The 23,916-nt window shown below is 44.6% G+C and overlaps 1 protein-coding gene across 9 annotated transcripts in view; it reads left to right on the forward strand.

Moving 5' to 3' along the window:
- sulf2a (sulfatase 2a) overlaps window positions 1–23,916 on the forward strand; it is a 44,976-nt gene that overhangs the window by 12,095 nt on the left and 8,965 nt on the right. For 7 of the 9 annotated variants that reach the window (XM_053315795.1, XM_053315802.1, XM_053315801.1 and 4 more), the window contains 3 exons: window positions 8,379–8,440; window positions 22,580–22,855; window positions 23,605–23,844. In XM_053315795.1, coding sequence (XP_053171770.1) covers window positions 22,657–22,855; window positions 23,605–23,844 — 439 coding nt within the window. In that variant the 5' untranslated portion in view covers window positions 8,379–8,440; window positions 22,580–22,656. Of the gene's footprint in view, window positions 1–8,378; window positions 8,441–17,218; window positions 17,333–22,579; window positions 22,856–23,604; window positions 23,845–23,916 lie in introns of those variants that run through there. The other 2 variants (XM_053315799.1, XM_053315800.1) reach the window with 2 other exon arrangements.

Here is a 23,916-nt window from a genome sequence, read left to right on the forward strand (position 1 = left end):
TCTTCCTGATTCACAGTCTGTGGTGTTTTGAAATATGGAACATTCATTGTCTCAGCACTGCTTTGTATTTACTCAGCCGAATATAATCCTGCTGAATGTTGTGTGGGGGTTTAAAATTAGAGCAAAAATACCAACTACATCTGTGAAAAGATACGACTTTCTCCAGAGGCAGGACAGGTCCAGGTTTGGATTGTTTATCTTGTGGGGAACCTTTTTTTAGAAACCGTGGAGGTATCCACCACTCCAGCAATTCACATGACCAGTGTGTAAGATTTAATGTCATCTAGCAGAATGGAATATAATATCCATAGGTATCATTTAATTAGTGTATAATCCCATAGAAATAAGAATCATTGTGTTTTTGTTACCTTAAAATGAGCCCTTTATATCTACATAGAGAGCAGATCCTCTTCTACGGAGCCGCCATGTTGCACCGCCATGTTTCTACATGGCACAGAATGGACAAACCAATGACTGGCTCCAGAGAGGGCCTTTCACGTTTTTCGCGAGTTTACCATACATATTTAGAAAGGAAGGGTGAGGGCAGATGTATTCAGTTGGTCGCAATCTAAAACTTAACCACTAGATGCCACTAAATTTTACACACTGGTCCTTTAAGAGTTGCCGTTACAACAGTTGTGGCCGCTGCCATTCCTATAGAACCTTTCTCTGCTTTAGTCTACGTGACTAGTCCCAGTGAATGTACTCACTATCACTGTTTTGTCAATAGCTTTATGGGTCAAAAGGCTGTGTCATCACCAAGTGGTGGTGGTTAAGAGCAGCGGAGTGGAGTGGAGGGGGGGGGGGGGGTGTTGTTGGGGGGGGGGGGGTTGAGCACTGACCTAGAGGCTGAAATATTCATGAGAGAGACAGCTGAACGCCATGCGGTGTTTGTAGCGATATAAGTGGATGGATGAATGGATGCAGGGATGGAGGGATGAAGGGAGAGATGGAAGCTTCTGAGATCTGTTCTTTAAGCATTCATTATTTATCACAACGCACTCTGCCATGGAAGCTCTAACCCCCACATCAACTGGCCTCTTTTCTCACTGAGATGCCAATGGACTGAGGGAGGATGCTCCTGCTAAATCTACCTGTTAGCTAGTCCCCAGGCATGTCGAGACTGCAGCTGCATGCTATACACTCCGCTCACACACACACACACACACACACACACACACACACACACACACACACACAAAATCACACACGCACCTGCATGCACTCAGGTGTACATAACATTTTGTTCAGATTTTTGTTTACACACACAAAGCTGTAATTGCATGGTTAAACTCACTAATGTAATGGGAAGTGCACACTAAATCACAGTCGCTTATTTGCACTGCGTTACAGGTGCAATCACATTACACATAAAACAGACACACGCACACACACACACACACATATTTTGCGTTTTGGTTCAGCTTCCATCTTCCTCATTGCCATTTTCCTTCTTCAGTCATTCACTTCTTTCTGAGACATGCACACAATCAGTGGGAGTGACGACCTTGAGACCTGTTGATGTTGTTGCGGTGGCCGTGCTGTGAATACATAAGAGGCCGTGTGGGACTCCCGGCGAAAATGGGCCGCTTGACATGCTGTTTGTAAAAATGGCTGGAAAATGTGCAGCAGGGCTGGCGATGCAGTTGAAGGGAGACACCGGCATGAATATGTATTGTATGCTAATGCCGCACGCCGAAGCTGTTGACTCAAGCTGTTGATGAAAGCAGAGGACATGTTCCCCAGTCGCCACTTTCAGGAGGAAGAGCTATCGATAAACCCATTGTCAACGCAGCCGCATCCCTGGCCACGGGGGCAGTGCGGTGACAGGTGGCAGATATCAGTGACAGCAGCCAAGGTGACACCACACCACCACCGTCTCTGCGGGGCCCGGAGGCAGCCAGGGCAGCGCCGGTGTCTGCTCATTTTACCGCCGCCTTGACCTTTTGTGGTTCAACACTGAGGTTATACTGGAGGGTCCTAAAGCTAATGTGACCCATTAGCTTCATTCAGCCCTCTCAGAGCCACTGCTTGTCCCATCTGCTCCACTTCTTGTCTTTCTACATGTTTTCATGTCTTTAGCTGCACCAGTTGGTACCTTTCCATCCATCTGTTTTTATGCACGCTTGTAATTTTCACATAAGACGAGCAAAAAAGTGCAAAAAAGTTTTTACAATTGGCTTATGTAGAAGATACAGAAGAAGTGAAGATGCACGAAATGCTGATGGAAATTAATTAAACTGAGTGTGTCTTGACATTGTGATATCAGCTTCTTCTTCTGAGACTGTAGATGTTGTCGTGGCTCCACTCCAGCTTAAAATACAAATGCCATCTTAGCAGGGAAGCAGCAATTAAATGTCATGATATATCTGAGTTACTGGTGCATTATTATCTTGTTGAATCCTCTTGAATAAATAGTCTGTATCATTTTGTTTTTTGGAATAGGACTCTATTCACATCCTTTACAGGCCATTGATGGAAACACACTGCTTCACTTTTTACTTAGCTGATGCTTCATCTTGAAGCTAAGCAGTATAACTAGTGTTTCATTGCTTCTTTAGCATACGTTAAAAGTATCTCGACAGTAAGTAGCACTCACGTGTTCCCTCTCTGAGTCCCTGTTCATCAGTATGTATGAGCTGCTGTTAACAGGTCCTGCGATGAAGCAGCATCAGGAGATCAGCGTGTAAATCTCGGCACTGCTGCTCCTCTTAGCTCTAATGATAGAAGCAGAGAGGCTCTTTGACGACGCCTCTCAGACACTCAGCAGTGTGCAGAGAGGAAAGAGTAGTCTACGGCTGATAGGAGCAAATAAGGAGACACGTTGGTGCATGTGTGTGTGTGTATGTGCATGTGATTATGTGCGTGTTGTGCTGTTTCTCTGTGTGCCATATCTGCTCTGTCTGAACAGTGTGTGTACTTGTGATTTCCAGTGTCGGACAGGCGTTCAACAGCCATGTGCGAGTGCAATCAGATTTCAATCTTTTCCCTCTATATGGCTGAGCTGCTGCGGCGAAGGTGCCCCACGGGGAAATGTAATTATACCCTGCTGGCCACAGAGTACGGGCTTTACTGCCCTATCTGTCTCTGGAGAAACAGTGGCTAGTGGTCCCCTTCTCACTTGCAATATCAAACAGCAGAGATATCAGTAAAGCCCCGCTATATCACCCAATTTTGTATTAAATCCTTGCTCCAATCTCCTCCTCTAATCAGCTTTTAGATCCCGAGGTTATCGGTGGCCTTTTGCTACAGTTTTGTTACAGCTGTGAATAATTTATGATAGTATTAAGTGTGGTTGCTAAGAGCAGTGATTGGGACACTCTGGAACACAGCCAAAACCTTAGTCGAGTTCAAAGCCATTTTTCTCAACCGTTTTTCTGTCTGGTAAGCAGAATCTCATTAAGGTACTTGTAATTATAACCATAATCTGCATTATTTTTTTTAATCATTTCTCACATATTTGTTTTAAATTCTGGCAAGACTTAATGTATGTTAATCTCTAGGTCACCTAAGAGTATCCAGCCTTGTGCTCATATCTAAAACCTTCAGGGGTCCGAAATTGAAACTGTTGAATGTTATAAATATTTGGGGCTCTGGCTGGATACCAGACTCACATTTAAGTGAGTGCGGAACAGCTATCAGGCAAACTGAAGGTCAAAATTGGATTTTTCTATAGAAAAAAAAACCAATCTACAAATCTGTCCACGCTTGATTATGCTGATATTGTATATATGCATGCTTCTACCTCCACCTTAAAGCCTCGATGTATCATAGAACGCTTCATTACGGGTCTCTCACTCACCACTGCATCTTATATAAGAAAGAGGGATGGTCCTCTTGGGGAGCTGTATTGTATATTGTTTATTTATGAGGATCTACTGCAAAAACTGCCCAGTTATCTCTGCTCTCTGTTGACATTTAAATACAGTACGTACAATGTCAGGTCTCAGGACATTTTAACATCACAGTAGCTGTAGCTCTTCTTTATACTAAACTTGGAAAAAGTGGCTTCAAATACTGTGCTGCATACAAATGAAATGAGCTCCAAAATATATGAAGTTAATTCTTTTATTTCACTTAATTTATTGCTATGCTTAATTGAGAAAGATGTATAATGTGTGTCTGTGAATTACCTGTGGGTCTGTCTGTTATGTACACAAGAAATGAAAAATAGATCCCGATCTCAACGACACCACCTGGTTAAACAAAAGATTAAATGAAAATATAGATTTGAAGAGTTATTTATGGATGGCCCTGCTGTGTATTCCTCTCGTCACGTCTGCCACTCCTTCTCTGATGGCCGTGTCTCCTCTCCCTGAGGTGCGTGCTCGTATGGTGTCCATTAGTAAGGCAAAACAAACAGACACGCCCCGCTCTCCTGGATTTAGGCAAACAATCAATGGGAGCACTCAGATAGCAGCAGTCTAAGTGGCCCATCGATGTTACGATTAAATGAATACAGGATGCAGCATGGTGATGGGATTCAAATATGATCTATTCTCAGGTTGTGTTGATATAAAATATTACTCCAAATCTTCTGTTAGAGCTTTTAAAACAAAATATATATATGATGTAAAAGAAAGCAATTAAAAAGCTATGACAAATTTAAGAGATGAGAAAATTATGCACGAGTTAGGTGAAACAGGGACAGAGAGTTCAGCAGCAGCGAGGACACGACTGTGAATACTGACGGGTGAGTTGAACATTTTACCCGGTGAATTAGTGATACCCATTTCATCATGTTGTACCGAGTCATGGTAACTTACCAGAAGTGCAGCCGTGCCAGAACACTTCTTGTCTTCTTCATTTCCCTGATTTGCTACACTCCGACTCTACCTTAATCTCCATTTCTGTGTTCGTCACCCCTCTCTCCATCCCTGTGTTTAGCCCGGTCACAACTTCAGCTACGCCACCCGCTGCCCCCCGTCCACTACCCCCCCCCCCCCCCCCCCCCCCCCCTCCGTGCCTCTCCCTCAGGCGGCCATTGTGTTGCCTAATAAGGTTTGTGGAATTACAGATCTCTGAAATTGGATTTTCTCACTCCACCAAAGCAGTGGGATTACGGGTTTAAGGCCAGGTGCATCGGGGCACAAGTGACCTGTGACTGAACTGCTTTTTCCCGACTGCACCCTCAAGGTGGGCAGCTCAAGAAACTGACGTGCCAATGGCTCTGAGGAAAGACAGACAGGCAGATTCCTTGTTTCTGTATAGATACCTGGCAATTAAATTGATTCTGAGTCAGACAGCTTTTCAACTGCTGCAATTGGATTTCTGTTTCTCTCATGTCGACCACTCTCAGGCCTAGTCCACATGTACATGGGTATTTTTTAGGTTTTTCCTCATTTTGCTCAAAAAAAAAAAAATCCCATCCCTACAAGCACTGTTTAAAAAAATCTCTGTCTAAATGAAAATGCACAAACACATTTGAAGCAGTGTCAAGAAAATGCCAAACCAACAAGCAGTGATATAACTCTAACTCTAAAGCTATGTGGGCCAATCAGAATACTGACAAAAAAAAAATTTAAAAAGCAATTTCCGGTTGCTATGTAGCAGTGATCACCATAACACATTCTGACACCTCTGTGGCCCAATATAGTGGAAGAGCAATTGTACATTTTCTGTTTCTAAAAAATCTTCACCTTGGAAGGGCGTTTTCAAAAAATACCCGTGTACGTGTGGACTAGACTTCGCTCTCACAACCTCCCCCCCCCTCTGTCTGTCCTCACAACTTTTGACTGTGTTTGATCTAATTCTAATCTATTGAATCTTTTGATCTTCCTCTCCTCACACCCAGACACATTCCAGGTTTTTTTAACATCCAAAGTAGCTCAATTCGTTCTAATCCTTCAAATCTGGCCGCTGGAGAAGCAGTTTGATTCCCAGTGATGTACAGAGATTTGGACTGTCTACCCGTGCTTAATTTTAATGAACTGTGGGATTCCTTCACTAACCTTGACTCTAACCCTCTCTCCTCTCCCTTCACCAGCTACATCATCACAAATCCAGATCAACTGCACTGTTATTGTTCAGGTGTAACTGAGCATTAACCGCGAGGGGTACGAAAGTGAGGAATGAGGTGGGAAAGCAGCAAAGACAGGCAGTGGTAGTGAGTGCTACATTGAAATGTTAGCAGGAAGGTGGTATTCATTAGGAGCGCTCTATAGTAGCGGCTTAGTGAACTCTTAATTGCGGAGGAGACAAGACTGGAGATGAGGGATCAATAGGGGCAGAACCGGGCTGGCAGACCACTGAAATCAATCAACCTCCTGCCGCCGGGGAGAATGCAGCCAATCAAAGAAAATACAGCCTGGCCTGGGGCTCTCGCTTATTTACACTCTCGGTCAAACTTCATCAGGATCAGCCTGAACAGACAGACGACTCATTCCAGCTTATCAAGAGTCGGCGGAGGATGAAGTCTTTTATCTGTTAACGTGGGCATTTGATCTCCATTGCACGAAAACGCCATTAAAGTTTTGACGTAACTCTGCCAAGAACAGGAGATTATTGCAACTAATAAAACATGAGTCATTAACACAGGGGCGCTTTATGGAAATATTAAATGAACCCCTGGCGTATTTTTACCTCGTCGCTAAAAATAGTCCCCTTTTCTCCTCTTCCTCCTCTTCATCTTTCTCTCCGCCTGGGTAATAACCGTCTTTCTGCCCTGTCACTTTTTGATGTATCATCCTCTTATTCACATCAAGGACAAGGCCAGGTGCCGCATTTTCTCTCAGTTGCCACGCTTGTCACACCGCCTTGTCACCGGCAGCCAGTTCCAATCCCCTCCCTTCTTCCTCCCCCTCTCTGCTTATTTATATTAAATCTGTCACTCCTTTATTTTAGTGAGAGAAAAGGGAAGTAAATCACTTTTGCCATGTGCAGCCTGCGGTGTCTGCTGAAAGCTGCAACTTTATGTGGATGTCATCTCTGACCAAATAAAATCCTGTTTGAATAAATGATGTCTCTGCTCTTTTTAGTATCGCTGTCGTACAATTGAAAGTCCTCCTCCGCGATGTGTCCTTTGCTTCAAATGTCTGTCAGCTGTGTTTTAAGCTATCTAGGAATATGTTTCACAGAGCAAAGTAAGCCTTGACAGAGATCTTAGGTTTTTTGTCCTTGCTCCAGATGGACAGACAGACAGACAGACAGATAGACAGACAGGCACAGGTGTCCAGCCTCACCTCTCTTTGATGCCCATGAGTGGCTGGCAGAGCTGGCTCAGGCAGAGAGCAGCTGGAGTCAGAGACGTGCCTTGGCAGCGAGAGACATGTGGGCTCATACGGTCCTCCAGCGTATTCTTAGCCCTGCTGCACATACCAAATGGGTGCATGTGTGTGTGTGTGTGTGTGTCACCCCATTTTTTTTGTGTGTGCAAAGCATCTCACCAAAGACTATGTTTGAAATATGAGCAGATTCATCAGTAGAGAGAGGGAGAGAGAGAGAGAGAGATTAACGCCAAGATTTTCACAGAGTGGTTATGGAGATGTTAAAGTTGGTTTGGCTCCACTCTGCTGTTTACATGTTGGACACTGACACCTGTCCAATCAGAACATGGATCAGACAGCTCCACTCCTGTCAACATGCCTTCACAGGCAGACACAGAACACAAGGCCTTGTAAGCTTACAAGATCACAACTAGAAGCAGTTGGAGATGCGGAGCCGCTGTTGACGGCAGCTTGATGGAAAGCCGTGTGGAAAAACAGCTTCTTTTTTTTTTTTGTAACTCAACTTCTTTCAACGCCTAGTTTAAAGCAGTGTAAGGATTTACTTGTCTGCCTGGATGAGTGTGAGCAGCGCTTACATAGCATTACAAACAGAAACTGATGATTATCACTATAACTGAACATGTCCTGGAGTGTGAGCTGTAATTATGTTTAAAATGAGACAATCTTTACTCTATTTCTGGCACAGGTCTAATTAAACCACCTCGTGAACTATTGCCTGCTTCCTCCGGCGTCACATCAGTCAAATATGGATTTTATGTTGAGCGAGTACTTCCAGATATGTGCCATTATAAACCGTGTGAACTGACATGGCGTATGTGGTTGTTTACTCATAGCGCGGCACAGTTCTTTAGTGTTTTCGTCTAAAACAGATGTGTCACCATCCTCAGGGTATGTGTGAGGGAGGAGTGGTGACTGGGAGTGGCATCTGGACCAGAATGGCTTATGGCAGCTGTTAAGGAAGACAGAGACAATACAGGGCAGCATCAAACCGCAATAAACCAGTATGCACATAAGATACAGACATTAAAAAAAGATGTTAGAAACAAGCTGAAATGGCATGCAGATACTGTAGGCTGGCTCAGTTTGAGCTCCTAAGTGGAAGTTGTTCTGTTCCAAGTATTCATCCACTCTGGACTTTTTGTATGCTTACAGATCTTGGCAGTCAGTGGCTGATCACTGTGGGCAAGGAGGACATCAGACACAGCTTGTTTAGAAAGGAAGGTAAGGATGCTTGCCTCTAACTCTGCGTCAAAGTGAAATTTCAATCTGCCCTCTCATTTCTCCCTCTCTCACACACTCACACACACACACACACACACACACACACACACACACACACACACACACACACACACACACACACACACACACACACACACACACACACACAGATTTGACCTGAACATGTGTGCTGATTTGTTGCCACAGCTACTGTAGGGCTCTGTATTTCTTTAGCATGTGTTTTTACACAGATGTGGGTCAGCACACGGAAGAATGTGAATGCGTGTTTCACTGTTAAAAGTGTAATCATATCATAAAGTATATCATTTATCAATTTTTAGCTATCTATCCACCTGTCTGGGTATCACTCCCTGCCTCACTGCCAAAATAAGTCAGGTTCAGATTATTGCTCCTGTTACCATGGATTCGACAGACCTCGGAGCAAACAAACAACACGGCAGGCTACTCTTACCATCAACACTTCATTTATGTAGAGCGATAGATTCGTCACCTCCAGAGGCAACTCGTGCATCACGGTATTCTCAAAATCACATCGTCTCATTTCATGCGCCTGCCAGTGATTAGTATTTCACTCTGCACAAACGAGAGGGTGGTTATTGTTGGCCCCACTGAGATAGAATCCATGATCAAAGAGCTGTGGGTGTTTGCGGGTGTGCTGTGGCCACAGCAGATGCCCCCTCGGTGGCCATCAGTCCATATGGTAATTATAAAGGGAAGAGAAGAGAGGAGAGAGTGAAATGAAAGATGCGGAGAGCAGGAGAGAGGTGAAGCTGAGGGAAGTAGGCATGAGAAATAACGAGCAAGCTACAAAGCTCAGAATTATTAAACCAATTGCTGAAAAATCATTTTCACCCCCCTGTGGCTTTGGGCTGTAAACCAGTTTCATGTCTTTACTAAACAAGCAGCGATTACATGTTTTATGCTGTAATTCAGTATTTGAACTCCTCATTTTGGAGTTTTAAAAATGGATTTTTTTTTAACGCAGTTTTAAATAATTACTCTATCTGCATGATCTGGACACATCACCACTGCAGTGTTAGCACTGTCCTTTAACGCTAACATGCTTGTGCTGATGTGATCAGAGTCATTCTGTGTGAACAGTTGGACAGCAGCAGAAGAAGCAGCACTCAGAACATGTGGGCATATTATGTGCACAGCTGCGCACAGCTGACTCATAATGACTTGCAAAAACATCCATGTGTGCGACTGTAATCAGCTCTCCTTTTTGATTAACAAACGACTCACAACAAATGCTTCTTAATATAACCCTGATAGTTTATTGTTGTGTTTGTGAAAAAAACAAAAAAACGACCGGTTCCGTAACTTTTCTTGACGGTACATTTGAGCGAGCTGAACTCTGATTTTCCTTCTTGTCTCACTGACACTAGCGAGAGCAGACAGGTGAATGATGTGCCTTTGGTAAGCTATTCTGTTTGAGGACTGATCTCCACTTCAAAACCCCAGCGTGAGGACAGCATTCACCTCTCTCTTTCTTCCCGCTCTTCTTGCTGGCAGAGGGGGCCTTCGGCAGTGCAGGATAAAAACCAAAAGTCTTCAAGAGGAAAATCTTCAAAGGCGCAGTTCATCTGGCAAGTGAAGACCTCATCAATTCGTTTTCTTCTATAAAACCACTGTCCCCTTCCACAGAGCTCTGGTTGTTTACGAGCCGAGCCGTGTGATATTTCTCTTCCATTCCTTGCAGCTGGTTGCGTAAGGTGCTTTTGATATCTTGCGACTGACGAAGGGATATTTTCCCTTAACACTTTGGGGGGATCTGCCTGTTGTTGATGGCAATTTCGCACATCCTTCCTTGGGTATGTGATTCATGTTGTGGGGCTCTGGGAGCATTTCCCTGACCCTCATTTTCCACATCAGCAAGATGGGAACTGCCAGCTTGCTTCCGTGCCCCAGCCTGCCTTCTGCCCGCTGATTAGAAGTCAAATATTAAAGTGCTCTGTTGTGAGCTCGGCCTAATTGATTCTTTCCGCCGGGTGCACACAGAATGGGCTGACAGCAGGCGATACCAGGCTTTGTCAACATCGGGCATGCTGCCTGACGCTCAGGACGGCACCCCAATAAAGCCCCCTGTGAGTGTGCCAACCTGCGGCGCCACACACAGAGGCCGCTCAGCACTCTGGCCAAGCTTTATAGTAACAACACAGAAGCAGCTCATTCTTTTGCTGTGTGTCAGCTTCCATCGGCTGGCTGGGAAGTCGGCTCTCTATTTGTAAGGAAGTGGCTGACTGTGAAGGCTGTGTGTGTATGTGTGTGCGTCTCTACACTTTGAAAAAAAAAATCTCTCTGCTGCCCACTTGCATAACCACTCAGTTAACTTAAGCTATCTGGGGCGATGGTGCTGAAAGGAGGTTTCATCTGAAATCCACAGAAGGCCCTGTTCTTCCATCCCAAGCTTTCCTGCTGTTAAAATAATTGCTTTAATAGCTTTTCATCACAGACACGTTTAACAAGGACCTTACCAAACGCAAGATGACAAGTGTCACATCATGTATGTCATCGCTGCCCACCTTGTGAAAAATGCACAACCTGACAGCTGGTGGAATCTGGTTTGAAGTCGTGCATCTCGTGTTTTACTCTTCCCTTAACTATATTAATTGAATCACTACAACAGTAAACAGTGTCCCTCTGTTCTCCTTAGACGGTGTATGCCTATCCCTCTCTTCTCCTGTCTGCTTACTCTGTGAATTTACAGGCCATTTTATGTGTGTCTTGAATTGGCTTTGCTCCCCATTTATTTTTAATGCTTTTCTGCTTCACATGAAGGAGAGAGCAACAGCAATCCCCGTGTTATACGATGTTCATTAAGCTCAGACATTCATCCACAGCGCTTTTCTCATGAATCTGATTGACCTTTTCTCTCAGTGCGATCCATGGTAAAAGGTTATAGGCACCTATTAATCTCCACGTGGTTGAAAAGCCGGGTATATCTCCCTGTCCTGTCCGATGCTTTATGTTCCATCTGAGCTGATGGGTGGGTGTGATGTGGAAGGTTTTAAGGTGTGTGTGTGGGGGGGGTGAAGGTCAAAGAGCTGGCCCACAGTGCCATAATTGCTCTATTAGTTAAATGGGGCCACGCTCTACGCTCTGACACAGCACTAATTACAACACGAGGGTGATGAACTTGATCAAGGCGTGGCTAATTCATGTCTACTAGAAAAGAAGAGGGGGGGAAATAAGAGAGGGAAGGCGATGGAGAGGGCGAGCAGGTGCACACAGGGAACATTTTGAAGAGGGCATAATTGCAACGTGGGCCGTTTCCGTGCAAATTAAATTTTTTCACAACACGTCTCAATGTAACCGATCAGCAGCAAAGTCATGTAATGGTCTCCTGACTGTAAAGGCCACTGAAAAGTAATCACAATGTCCTCTCCCCCCTGAGAACTGAGCTGAGGTTTCATTGCTACCACCCGCCTGTTACACCCCTACTGTAGATCCCAAGGGGGGTGAGGGGGAGGTCCAGAGGCTGAGAGGGGGTCATGATCACAACCACGGGAGGGCGACAGTTGGCTGCCTCTCTGACAGTAGCCTAATGGAGGGCTAATAGGAGAGAGTTGAGTCTCAAAGACCACTGCTGTGACCTTGACATGAGCCTGTGGAGGGACGCAGGTGGAGAGGAGGAGGAGGAGAAGGAGGAGGAGGAGGAGGAGGGACAGAAAGGTGAAGTACTGTAATAGACACTGACAGGCAGGTGGTGTAGATATCTTTTTCTCTCCTTTTTCTTTCTGACTTTTAGTTCAGTTAATGACCCCCACAGGCAGCTACAGTGGAGGACATTTTGTTTCTGTTCTTTTGTGTGTGTGTGTTGGTGTTGGCATGTGTCAGAATGAGATGTTAAATGTTGTTTTGATTTTTCTTTAAAGTGTTACTTTCCTCACAGCAAATATCTGCACTGAGAAAATTGTATTGAAAAAAAAAACTTTTTTTCTCAAAGTGCTGATAAAGCATTCTGTTTTGAGGAATAATTATTGAAATGACAGCAATTTGATTACTACACATTAAACTAAAAGACTTTCCTGTTTGTTTCATTTTAGAAGCAGAATTCAGATATCATTTAATTTCCTACAAAGTTTGCTGCCAGCAGTGTTTTAAACTGTATGACTCTGGTTACAGATTCAGTCCCTTAATAGTTCCATATTGCGTTAGCTGTTGCAAACTGACTACCACCGCCAGCTGGTCCTTTATGATGCTGATGATGAGTATGTTTGTAACTAAAACAAATTTTTTCGCCGGAGAATATTTAAGTTGGAGCTAAACTTTGTCTAGTAAAGCAGTTCTTTCATTAAGAGTTTGGAGTTTATAAAGTTTGCCCAAGTCTAGTCAAGCAGCTTTCTCTCATCACAAATTCACTGGATACCAAATAAGATGTATGGATTCACAGCACAAGCAGCCACTGGAAATCTCTTTAAGCATATTATAGCGTTATTTGCGTTCAATTTAAATATGAATATTTAATGTTAAAATTTATTCATAGCCTTCCTGCTTTTGGGAGTGTATATGTGGCAGCCTGTGTGTATGTGTGTGGGTGTGTGTGTGTGTGTCTATGTACTGAGTGCATGAGAGTGTAAGTCTCCCTCTTCTGATACTGATCAGAGGGAGGTCAGGCCTGCAGGGACAGCCAATAAGCATCATCCACAGTAAAGGGAGAGCCACTACCGCCTGATCAATCTGAGCACTCATTAAAAGGCTGCCAAGGCCTTTGCAACCTGATACAATATCAATACTGTTGCACCGCAGAGAGACCTCCAGAGCTGTTAGGGAAGCCGCTGGCAGCTTAACTGTCATTACCGTGCAGGCAACATGCCAGGGACCCCCTTTGTGGGCCACTTAGGCTCCCCCCATGGTCCCAAACACAGGTCAGGACAGACAGATGGGCTGTCTGGGCAGCTGTCCCAGAGACAGGACAGAGAGAGATGGATACCGACCTGTAGAGGAGGTGACAGCCTGTGCTCTCTCACAATATGGAGGGATGACGGGGGATGTGTGTGTTGATTTTTTGCAGTTACAGTCTGCTGCGGTTTCACTTGAGGCTTGTCTGTTTGCTGTGGATATTTTCTAGGCCACAAGTTTGTGTTTAAATTGAGGAAAAGACAGAGTAAATATACTCGCTGAAGTCTGTAGGTGTATTTAAAAAAAACAAATCTGGCCATGGTTTTGGCTTATAGTCCAAGATTCCTGCTGGGAAAAACACAAGCACTGAATAGCACTCTGTTGTGATTTTCTGAGTAGAGCAAATGGGGGGGAATATAAGTGGCCATACATAGAAAGCCTCTGTAATTCAGATCATTGTGCCGAGGTCTCCCCTCTGTGCTCCAGCCTTAACCCCCTGTGTGGTTCCGATAGGGGAGGGAGGGATCAGTGTGTGCGTCTCTAAACCCCCAGTAATCCCTTGACAAAAGGCCCCGGAGAAAGCCAGCTAGGAAAGGTAGGGGGTTAGGACAGAGAATGGGAGGAGTGAAGAAGTAAAGAAGTGATTGTCGCCTCTCCAACCCCCAAGGGTATGCTTAACACTAGATAAGATGATGCTCATAGCACCCACAGATCCACCGCCGCCCCGCAGTAAAACATTCCTCTGCTGCGTAAGGCGTCTTTGAGTAGTCGAGAGCCATTGTTTATCAGTTGAGTGAAAGAATCCCGAGTCTATAGAAGTGATCACTTGTGCGGTAGCTGAACTATAACTTCCAGCTAGCGTATTGATTTACCTAGGCTGGGCTAATTTATTCAGTGGGCGGGCGGCAGTTGTTTACTGAAAGTTGAAACCGATATTGTCTGTAATCATCATTAAGTCAGGGCCATTAGGAGCGGTCCCCACTGCAGGTGCTAATTTGATGATTGGAGAGAAATGGCATGTAATTAAAACAAAACAAATGACAGCTTAAAACCTATGAGTCCTGTGGAACGTGATCTAATTTTAAACTAGAGGCAGGCAGCATTGTTTACAGAGATAATTGCATTACCCCAAGCAGATAAATATCACTGCGTGCATTCCAATAACGCTCCTCTCATCAGGCTTTTTTAGTGTAACACAATTTTTGATAGATCATGTCTCGTGCTCTGTTTGATTTGTCATTGATGCTGCGGTCATGCAACGTCATGCGGTCTCAGTGAGGTAGTTATGTCGGTGGAACAATGGGCCCCGTCTGTAATCCATTTAGCTGAGATGTGACACACTGTAGGGGGGCTTTGCCTCTGGTCAATAAGTGCCAATAAGAAACAGCCATCACTCAGTGGGCTGCCCTGTCCACCAGCTTGCTCACTTGTTTCAGCTGTCAACCCCTGTGTCAAAGGAGCTGGCGATTGTGCCGGAGCTCTCGGACGTACCACAAATGGCTTTCCCATACAAACCTCAATAGGACAGGAAAGGCAAGGACACTAGCAGACTGCAAAGCAGGCACATTTCCCTTCGACATCTGAATAAACCCATCCGAAGTGAAAACGGCTACGTATTTACAAAACACCATTGACAGTTGCTCATTCTCTCAGCCTTAAACCCCTGGAGGTGGGGCTGCTGGGGGGTTGGGTGGGGGGGCTGAACCCAAGTCAGGGACAATCGGGGCTCTGTTTGTGTTTTCTCTAACACCTCCGTGTTCTCTTTGGGCTCTCATGGAGCGTACTGCAGGGGTGCTGAAGAGGAGGGGTAAATGTCTTGACCCTGCCATGGACCCTGCCTGAAGTGTCGCTGCCCCCCCCCCCAAAAAAAAGAAAAACCCTTGCAGACCACCACGCTAGCCCAAAATGCCACATGGTTGCTGCTGGAAACGCAGAGCAATAGCCAAAGTGGACGCACGTGAGTGAAAGCAAAAAGCGGTGTCGTAACAGATGAAGAGTGAATTCACCAAAGTCACCAAACATCCTCACTGCAGCAGGTTGTGATGATGTTATTTGTGGTGTGGCTGCAATCCAAGCTCATTATGAGGAATATCTTCACTGAGTTAGTCTGTTAAACCTGGAAGAGACAAAAAAGGCATGCAATAGCTGTGTGATGTCCCTGCAGTGCTGCTGGGGTCAAACACTTTTTTGAACAGTATTAGACTGTTGATTTCCTACAAATTCAGAGATAATTAGACTAACTGCTGTTCTCGCCTTTTATGTCCCCTTGTTGGGGAGAGAAGTTTGAAGTGTGGGTGTGTGAGAGTTTCTGTCTGTCTCTGCCTACGTGTGCATATGTGGGTATGTTTGTGTGTGGGTGTGTGTGTGTGTGAATGCGTGTGTATGGTATACATTTATAGTCAACAGAGCAGACCCAGGGAGTCTGTCAGAGCTCTTTGTTCTCCAGCGAGAACACATCATGACTGGGCCTTTTGTCTGAACTGACACCATCATACAGTCTCTTTCCCTCTCCCTCTCTCTCTTTCGCCCCCTCTCTTTCTGTCTGTGTTTCTCTTCTCTTCCTCACCATATTTTCCAGCAAACTATTCACCCAGCATCCCATCACTCTCTCCTCTCTCTCGTGTTGAAACCATTTAAAAGATAATGGGCCCTGCGGATTACGGAATTGCAGAGATGGGGATGGTGCTCCCAGCACACATGCATTTGCAGTTTTTTTTTTTTGTGTTGTTTTTTTCTGTATCTGGGTGTGGACCAAGCTCTCTTCCAATATACAACATAACTACCAGAAGATGACTTCTGAGGACAGTTTTAGTGTGTGTGTGTGTGTGTGTGTGTGTGTTTGCATTCATAATAGATCAGTTTGTTTGTTACTCTGCTTCCACGTACATTTACATACATATCACATCATGAATATTATTTGCATCACACTACGTGGCCATAAGTATGTGAAAGCCCAAATATTGCACCCTTATGCAACTGTCAAACATCTAATTAAAAAACTATGGACATTATGGTAACATGTTTGTGCAACAGCCTCCAATCTTCTGGGAAGAATGCCAGATTTTGGAACCTGGCTTCAGAGATTTCCTCCCATTCATTAAATCCGGAGCATTATTGAGGTTGTTGGATGTTGGGCAAATAAGGCAAGTGTTTCATCAGTGTTTCACTTCATCCCAAAGGCCCTGTGCAGGCCGGTCAAGTTCTTCCAGAACAAACTGTGAAAATAATTTCTTCATGGACCTGGCTTTGTGTATAGGGTCATCGTAATGTCACTTAACTTTTGCCACAAAGTATGAAGTATGCTATTGTCTAAAATTAATTGTATGCTGTAGATTTCACTCAATTGGAACTAAGTGTTCAAACCATGAAAAACAGCCCCAGAACAAGGCTGTCTACATACATTCGGCCAGATTGTGTAAATAAAGTTAATCTACTGCAGGCAGGTGCACCCATAATGTCTTTCTTTCACTATTGGAAGTAAAAACATAAACATAAGGAATGTATGATAAGTCAGCGTGTGTGTGTGTGTGTGTATATGTATGCCTTCCAGCCTGAACACATCATAGCTTCACCTCTTCTCTCAGGGCTACAGCCTCACTGCAGGATTAATGATGTGTTAAGTGCTAAAATTGCTCTCATTCATATTTCACTGTCTGAGCAGCACATTCCACATGGTATTAAAGGTTAGGGAGTAATATAATGTATAAACAAGGACAAAAGACACTCTCACACATATACAAGTGAAGAGGCAAACGGTTTCACAGTAACTGCAGAAAGAAATATTTCACACTTGAGTCTCCTCATCGCAACAGAAATCTCATTTTCTCACTTTTAAAGTCTAACCACTGCTCTTTTGTGTCTGTGTATTCAAACAGAAAATTGCTGTGCAGGTTCTGACTGTCATCTTAAAATGTCTGCTGAGTGCCAAGCTTATCGGAACCTGAGGGAAATCTAAATTAAATCTTCCCGGTCAGCCGGATCAGCCTCCGCATTATCTCTTGTCATTCTCAACTATTAAAGTAAGTTATTAGGAAGTAAAGGCACATTTGTCAGAAGAATATGCAGACGCTATTTTAAACCAAAGAGCAGCTGGAGAGTTATTGAATACGATTTTCAGGGTTATCAGCTGGGGGACTGAGAATTTGGACGGACCACGCTGACCTATTAAAGGAGGCATTGTTTTAGATGTCATCAAGCCAGCATTAATAAATGATAAGCCTTGGTTTAAAGGTCACTGGTTGAGAAGATCATGTGGGATTCAGCTGTACTATCAGGATGCTTTAAAGCATCTGTTGTGACAAAGACCATGGCACAAATGTTCTTACAGCGCAAAGAATAATACACGGGTGGGGGTCAAGATAGATGATGGGCAAACAAAGTGTTTGATACCAGCTGTTCAGACTGGTACCTTTTAGCCATGATGGCAGACTCTCTCTAAGCAAGTGTTTTAGTTGTCTGCCTTAACATTACTATTTCAATAGTTTATTTGGCCAAAATCCTCACCCTAACCTCAACCCTGCAGTTTTAACTGCACAAACTTAACCATACCTCAGCTATGCGGTCAGATGAGCAGAATATGCTCATATTGGTCATTTGTCATTTAGATTTGAGGTAGATGAGCCTGCTTCAAAACAATGATGTTACTGCTGTGAGTAGCGCAGCAGAGATTTGGAAGCAGAGAATGATAGATGAAGGATGGTGACAAACCATGGCTTCTTATTATCATGAAAAAAGCATTCCTTACTGTATTGAGCATTGCAAAACCCTCCCTCCGCCAACACATACACACACACACACACACACACACACACACACTCACACACACTCACACACAGACTTCTAGAGAAAGTGACTCTCACGTAGATGCATGCCGTTGCAGAATTTGCATCTGAATGCAACTTTTGTAAAAATGGTAAATTCAAGGTTCCTCTGAGATTTTGCACATTCAGTTCAGAGCCCGGCAGGTCAATGGGAACACACATTAGCAAAGCCCTGCCAGCCTCAATTATGACCAAAGGGATTGGCTTGAAAGTGTTGCATTGGGCCACATTCAGCACTAGATGTGTCTATTTAAACCTTCCTGGCCACTTCCTTTATGTGTACCAGTGCTACAAAACAGTACACTGAAAATTCCTGTGTCTGCAATAATGCAGCAGAGATTTGGAGGTTCTCTGCCACCACATCCCGCTTTATTTTATTTTATTTTATTTTATTTTATTTTATTTTATTTTATGGATGCCTTGGTCTGTGAATCTAGTTTACATGTTTGGGGAAGAATCCATCTGCAGTGAAAGTGCTCGCGCTTTGTTCTCTCCTGACTGTATGCCTAGAGGTTCTTTCTCGTTCTCACACTTCTTCTTTCCACCTCTGTCTCAGAACATGCGCAATAGAAAATCCTCGAGTCTGGCTTCCAGCTTGTGGGCTTTCACCTCCATATTTCATATGCATTATGAGGCACCACTGATTAAATTGCAAGTGTACGCCATGACTCGTCCTTCTTCAATATGTAATAAATGTCTGATTTTTTTTCCTTTGGTTTTCTCATATTCTGTGTTTTGTGCCTTCTCGGGGGGCTGCAGATTGGATGAATCAGACTTTATGCCTGTTTCAAAGCCCAAGGTGTTTTATTTATAGGGAAAAAGTACATTAACGCCTCTGCAGAGCCTTTGGATGATTTATCAAGCACTCTCGAAGCTTCTTCACTGCTTCGCTTGAGCTGTAAAACTTGGGAGTACAGATGTGTGTTGTTGGCCAGTGTAACTTATCTGTCTGTCGATGTGGTGTGTGTTTTCATCCCTCCACTCTCGCCACGTCTTACCATCATGCCCATGCTGTGACATGGCCGGCTCTGTTGTCACGGCATTTATAATTCAGTCGTATCAATAAAAGATGGACGGCATTAAGTTTTCATCTGGTGATGCAGTGCTGCTGTCTCGCTGAGCCTCTTTACAAGCAAATGACTGAAGAGCAAAACTTTCCTTCTCTGTTCTGACTTCCAGGCATCACTTGGCATTAGTATAACCTTAGACGATCCTTGTTCCTCAAACATGCTTTTAGAAGATTATTCCCTGTGATCTCATATTCAGCTCTCTCGCCCTCCCTCTCTCTCTCTCTCTCTCTGGCACACTCGCCAGCCCTCCCCGCCTCGAAGCCCCCAGCCTTTAATGAGTTTTGCTGAGAGTTATATTTACTCATGTTGTCTTGTGCTTTTGTCTAAATGGCAAAAATTCCTCTTTCATTCTGTCTTATCGGGCTGAATCAGCATTGTCGTTTCGGCAGTTCACTTAGTGCAAAGAGCTGATGTGGGCAGAGCTCTGTCAGGGAAAACGAGCTCCAAACCATCCCAGTTTACAGAAACAACACGGCTCGCCTTGCATTATGAATGTGTGCTAACCATCACATTGGTCATGTTGTTGGGAGACTGAGAATAGCTTAAAGTGCTGCCGTATTTTTTTTAATGTTTGTCCGTCTCTGTTTTTTTCCACGTATCATCAAGATGTAAATGGCTTCTGTCTATTTGGACGTTACGCCTTCATCTGCTTTCTCCTTCGCGTTTTCATGTAGCATCTGCCACCCGCAGAGATAAACAATAGGGATAGATAAAGGAGAGCAATCTGGAAACAAAGGACTGTATGTGTCAGTTAGAGCTGATAAAAGCCTGAAAATCCAATTAGTCCTCAGGATCACGGGGAAGGAGGAGGCCTCATGGGAGTAATGTCAGGAAATATCCTCCGCCGTAGCATGTCAATAACATAACATTTACATACTTGGCTATTGATAGACCGGTGTGTAAAATCTGGCTGGTTGTTTTCCTGTAAATCAGGCCTATATTTGGTTCTCTTCCCTCACAGGTTTTGCCCACATCAGCTTTCTGAACAGATAAACAACTATCAAAGGGAAGCACTGTATCTTCCACACCACTCTGAAACAGGAGCCAGTAGCGGAGGATCATCTTAATTTGAGCACACTGCATCTATTCTTTATTCACTGTAGATGTCCTGGAATCCATTTTGGTGACGGGGTGTTCACCGCCGGCTGCAGACAGAGCCAGTTAAGTGAGGATTGTTCTTTCACCAGGTTTTTATTTCTTGTGGATTTCCTTCTTTGCTGGTGTCTTGGTTTCATCCCATGCCAGAAATGAATGAGGGACGTAGGCAGGGAGACAGAGAGAGAAGGGGGGCGAGGGGGGGCAGAGAGTCCACGAGAGAAGAGCAAGGACAATTTCAAACAGCACACCGCCCTGGGTCAGAGCTCATGTGTTCCTCCGGGGGAAGATCCACATGCCATGGGAGTAGGAAACCAGCACAAACGCAGCTGCTGTTTTGCAGATTTTAGTTATGTGTGTGTGTGTGTGTGCATGCATGGACATATTCATGTGTACCTCATGGTAGGTATGTGTGCATTTTGTGAAAAGCGAGACCATGCAGGAGGATGGAGGACATGTGTGGGTGTTTATGCGATAGGGAGGACCTTAACGAGCACAATCTGGACAGCAGCATAGAACAGAGAGGAACAGGCAGCTTTGTGTCAAACAGAGGAGCTCTCCCACATTCAGCTCACACTCACTTCATCTGCTGTGTCTCTGCAAGAGAGATAAAGATTCATAGGAAGAAGATCCCTCAGCCGGTACTGGTGGTGGAGGTGAAGATTAGCTGCCATCTGTAATCATCTCTTCCCTTAAATTTGTTCCTTTTTCTTCTTTTTTTTGATGAGTGTCCATGTGTGTGTGTACATGTGCCTCCTGGCAAGTGTGTACCTCTTCATTGTTTCCATGCTTTATTCCCATGTGGACCTGTTTTCTAGTCAGGTGGTTGTTAAGGAGGAACTGCAGTCCCAGCACAGGGACATGATGGTCGTCCTGTTGTTATTGTCTTCATCTGCTAACAGGGATTTACTCTGGCCGCATACATCCTTGTGGACTTACAAACACAGACACACACTCACACACACGCGTGCTGAAACGCCCTCCTCTTTCTGACAATGCCACATCTCAGTGGGCATGCTGCTGCTTGTAAACTGTGTTTATGATTATGGTCACTCGGGCGCGTGTGTCGGCTCTGATTTTATGTGTCATGATAAAATAAGCACATTACTTCAGCTCTTCTCTTTAGTCCCCAGATATTCAGTCAGTAACAAATGTATGACAGCACAGTGAAGGATATGTGGAATTGAATTGTTTTTATTCTATTTAGTCCTCCTTTATTTCTACATTTATCAATGCAAATCATATTATCTAATGTTAAATGGACATTGTTTCAAAATGACAGTCTGCAATGTAATGCACCTGAAAATGTGGTGAACATGGGTTAACAATAGACGTGTGTGCATTATTAACTGATCTTGTTTCTACCGTTTTGCTTGCTTTTTGTTAGTGGATTGTGCAGTCGCTGAAATATTATTGTGGATTTCATACCAACTGTAAATACAGTGCTGACAAAGTCTAGATAGTCAGGGAACTTCTGCTGCAATTATAACAACAGTTGCCATGGTAAACCCTATTAATGAGGAAGAGTTATTAGGGAGCTAATAGGATTGTAGTGTACAGTAATTTGGCGAGCTGCATGTGGAGATTAATTAAAAAAAGCTCAACAGGTCAACACGTATTTGACTCTTAATTGTTCTGTTAAATTTAAATAGGGAGAGCAGAATTAGTAATTTTCTGTACATCTAGAGGCTGTTTGTGTTTATTTACTTCACTGATATCGCCATATTATGGCCTCATTTTTGCAAGTACAGTTCTGTTGATTTGGTATAATTTGAAGAGCTTTTTGAATCTGTAGAACTTGAGTCTTCCTCTCTCTGTACACTCTCACCCTGAGCATTGACCCCTGTCTTCATTTTCCTCCTCTCATCCCTTCTTCCTCTGTCTCTCTCCTTCACCTCTGCTCTCTCCCTACGTCTCCACATCCCTCATATCCACCCTAACCCTCTCATGGGGAGGTGAGGCCTGATCTGGCCCCAGGCCCAGGCCCATTAGCCCCAGCCTGGCAGCCATGTGCTCATCACCAGAGATCATTACACACAGCCAATGACACCACTCTAATGCATCATTAATGATTGATTAACGAGCTGAGCTCAGCCCAAACGGGTGCATTTGTACGGAAGAGCAGCCTGTAATGGCTGTGCGATGCCTGCATCTGTGATTTTTCACTGTGTTTCCGTGTGTGTGTGTGTGTGTGTGTGTGTGTGTACACGTGTGTGTGTGTGTGTGTGCGTGCGTGCGTACATTTTATCCAATTCGGTCTCCCTTTTGTGTCTTGTCTCTCAGGTTGAGTGAGGGAGCCGCAGACTCCGTGTTGCTGTGTGAAACGACGAACTGAGGAGGTGACTGCAGGGTAGCGTGATGGCAGGGCGGGGGCTTTTCGCCCCTCTCCCTCTTCTTCTGCTCTTTCTCGTCCTGGGGGGAGTCCTTCCTGTAGCACAGGGCTCCGGCTACCTCGCTGGATATCGGCTGAGGTCTCGCCTGCAGAGGGATCGTCACGTCCGTAACATCCGACCCAACATCATTCTCATCCTCACTGATGATCAGGATATAGAGCTGGGTGAGACATTTCGCTCCATTATTCCTTTGTTTGCGCATCTGTCTCCATCAGTTCGCCATCGCCCATGGGTATGGTTACTCTGTCCATGTGTATCCAACAGCATCAGCAAGGGAAAGTCAACCTAATCCTGCCTCTTGGAACCATAACAACTGGCCCACTCAAAGTCATGTGCTCCCCTTTGCCAACTCCTTCATCGCTGGCATGAAATGAGGGCAGCCTATGGCTTCCATTGTCTGGGTGCCAAACCCTGGCCATCTCCCTACCCGCTTAAGTCCTTTAGCGGCGTATTGGACTGGAGTGGCTGCATAATGGCCTCGGTGACATCCTTTGTCCTCCTCTGATCGCTAGTGAGAAGAGTCCCATTGAAAAGCAGGAATTTATGGTCAAGCATCTGTTTCCCCAAACAATCACCATCAGACTGAAAAGCTTTTAGTACACAGGAAACCAAATGGGTTACACTTTACCAAAAAGATTTATTCCCTTATTTACACCCGCCTCCCCTTCTTTTCTGTCTTTTGCTGTAATGTTTTTGCTCATACCTCCTCATGCCCTATATTTATATTTTTCACCCTCTCTGTTTTCCTCATTCTCTGTCTCTCTTTTTTTCCTTCTCCAACTGTTTTATATCCCCCTGTGTCCCTTTTATTTCACTCCTTGGCCTTTGAATCTCCTCTCACCCTCCTATCCCTGTGTACAACCCTCCTGCCCCACCCCCCACCTCCTCTTTTTCTCTCACTGTTCTCTCCCAGGCTCAATGCAGGCCATGAACAAAACCCGGCACATCATGGAGAAGGGTGGCACACACTTCTCCAACGCCTTCTCCACTACACCCATGTGCTGTCCGTCCCGGTCCTCCATCCTGACAGGGAAGTATGTGCACAACCATCACACTTACACCAACAATGAGAACTGCTCCTCGCCATCGTGGCAGGCCCACCACGAGCCGCATACCTTCGCTGTGCACCTCAACAACTCTGGCTACAGGACAGGTGAACAAAGTCAAAAACGGTACTTTCACAGATGCATCAGAGCTTGAGGAATAGGATAATTATGCTGTTTGC

This window comes from Scomber japonicus, chromosome 3 (genome assembly GCF_027409825.1).
Source record: "Scomber japonicus isolate fScoJap1 chromosome 3, fScoJap1.pri, whole genome shotgun sequence".
Classification (NCBI taxonomy): Eukaryota; Metazoa; Chordata; class Actinopteri; order Scombriformes; family Scombridae; genus Scomber; species Scomber japonicus.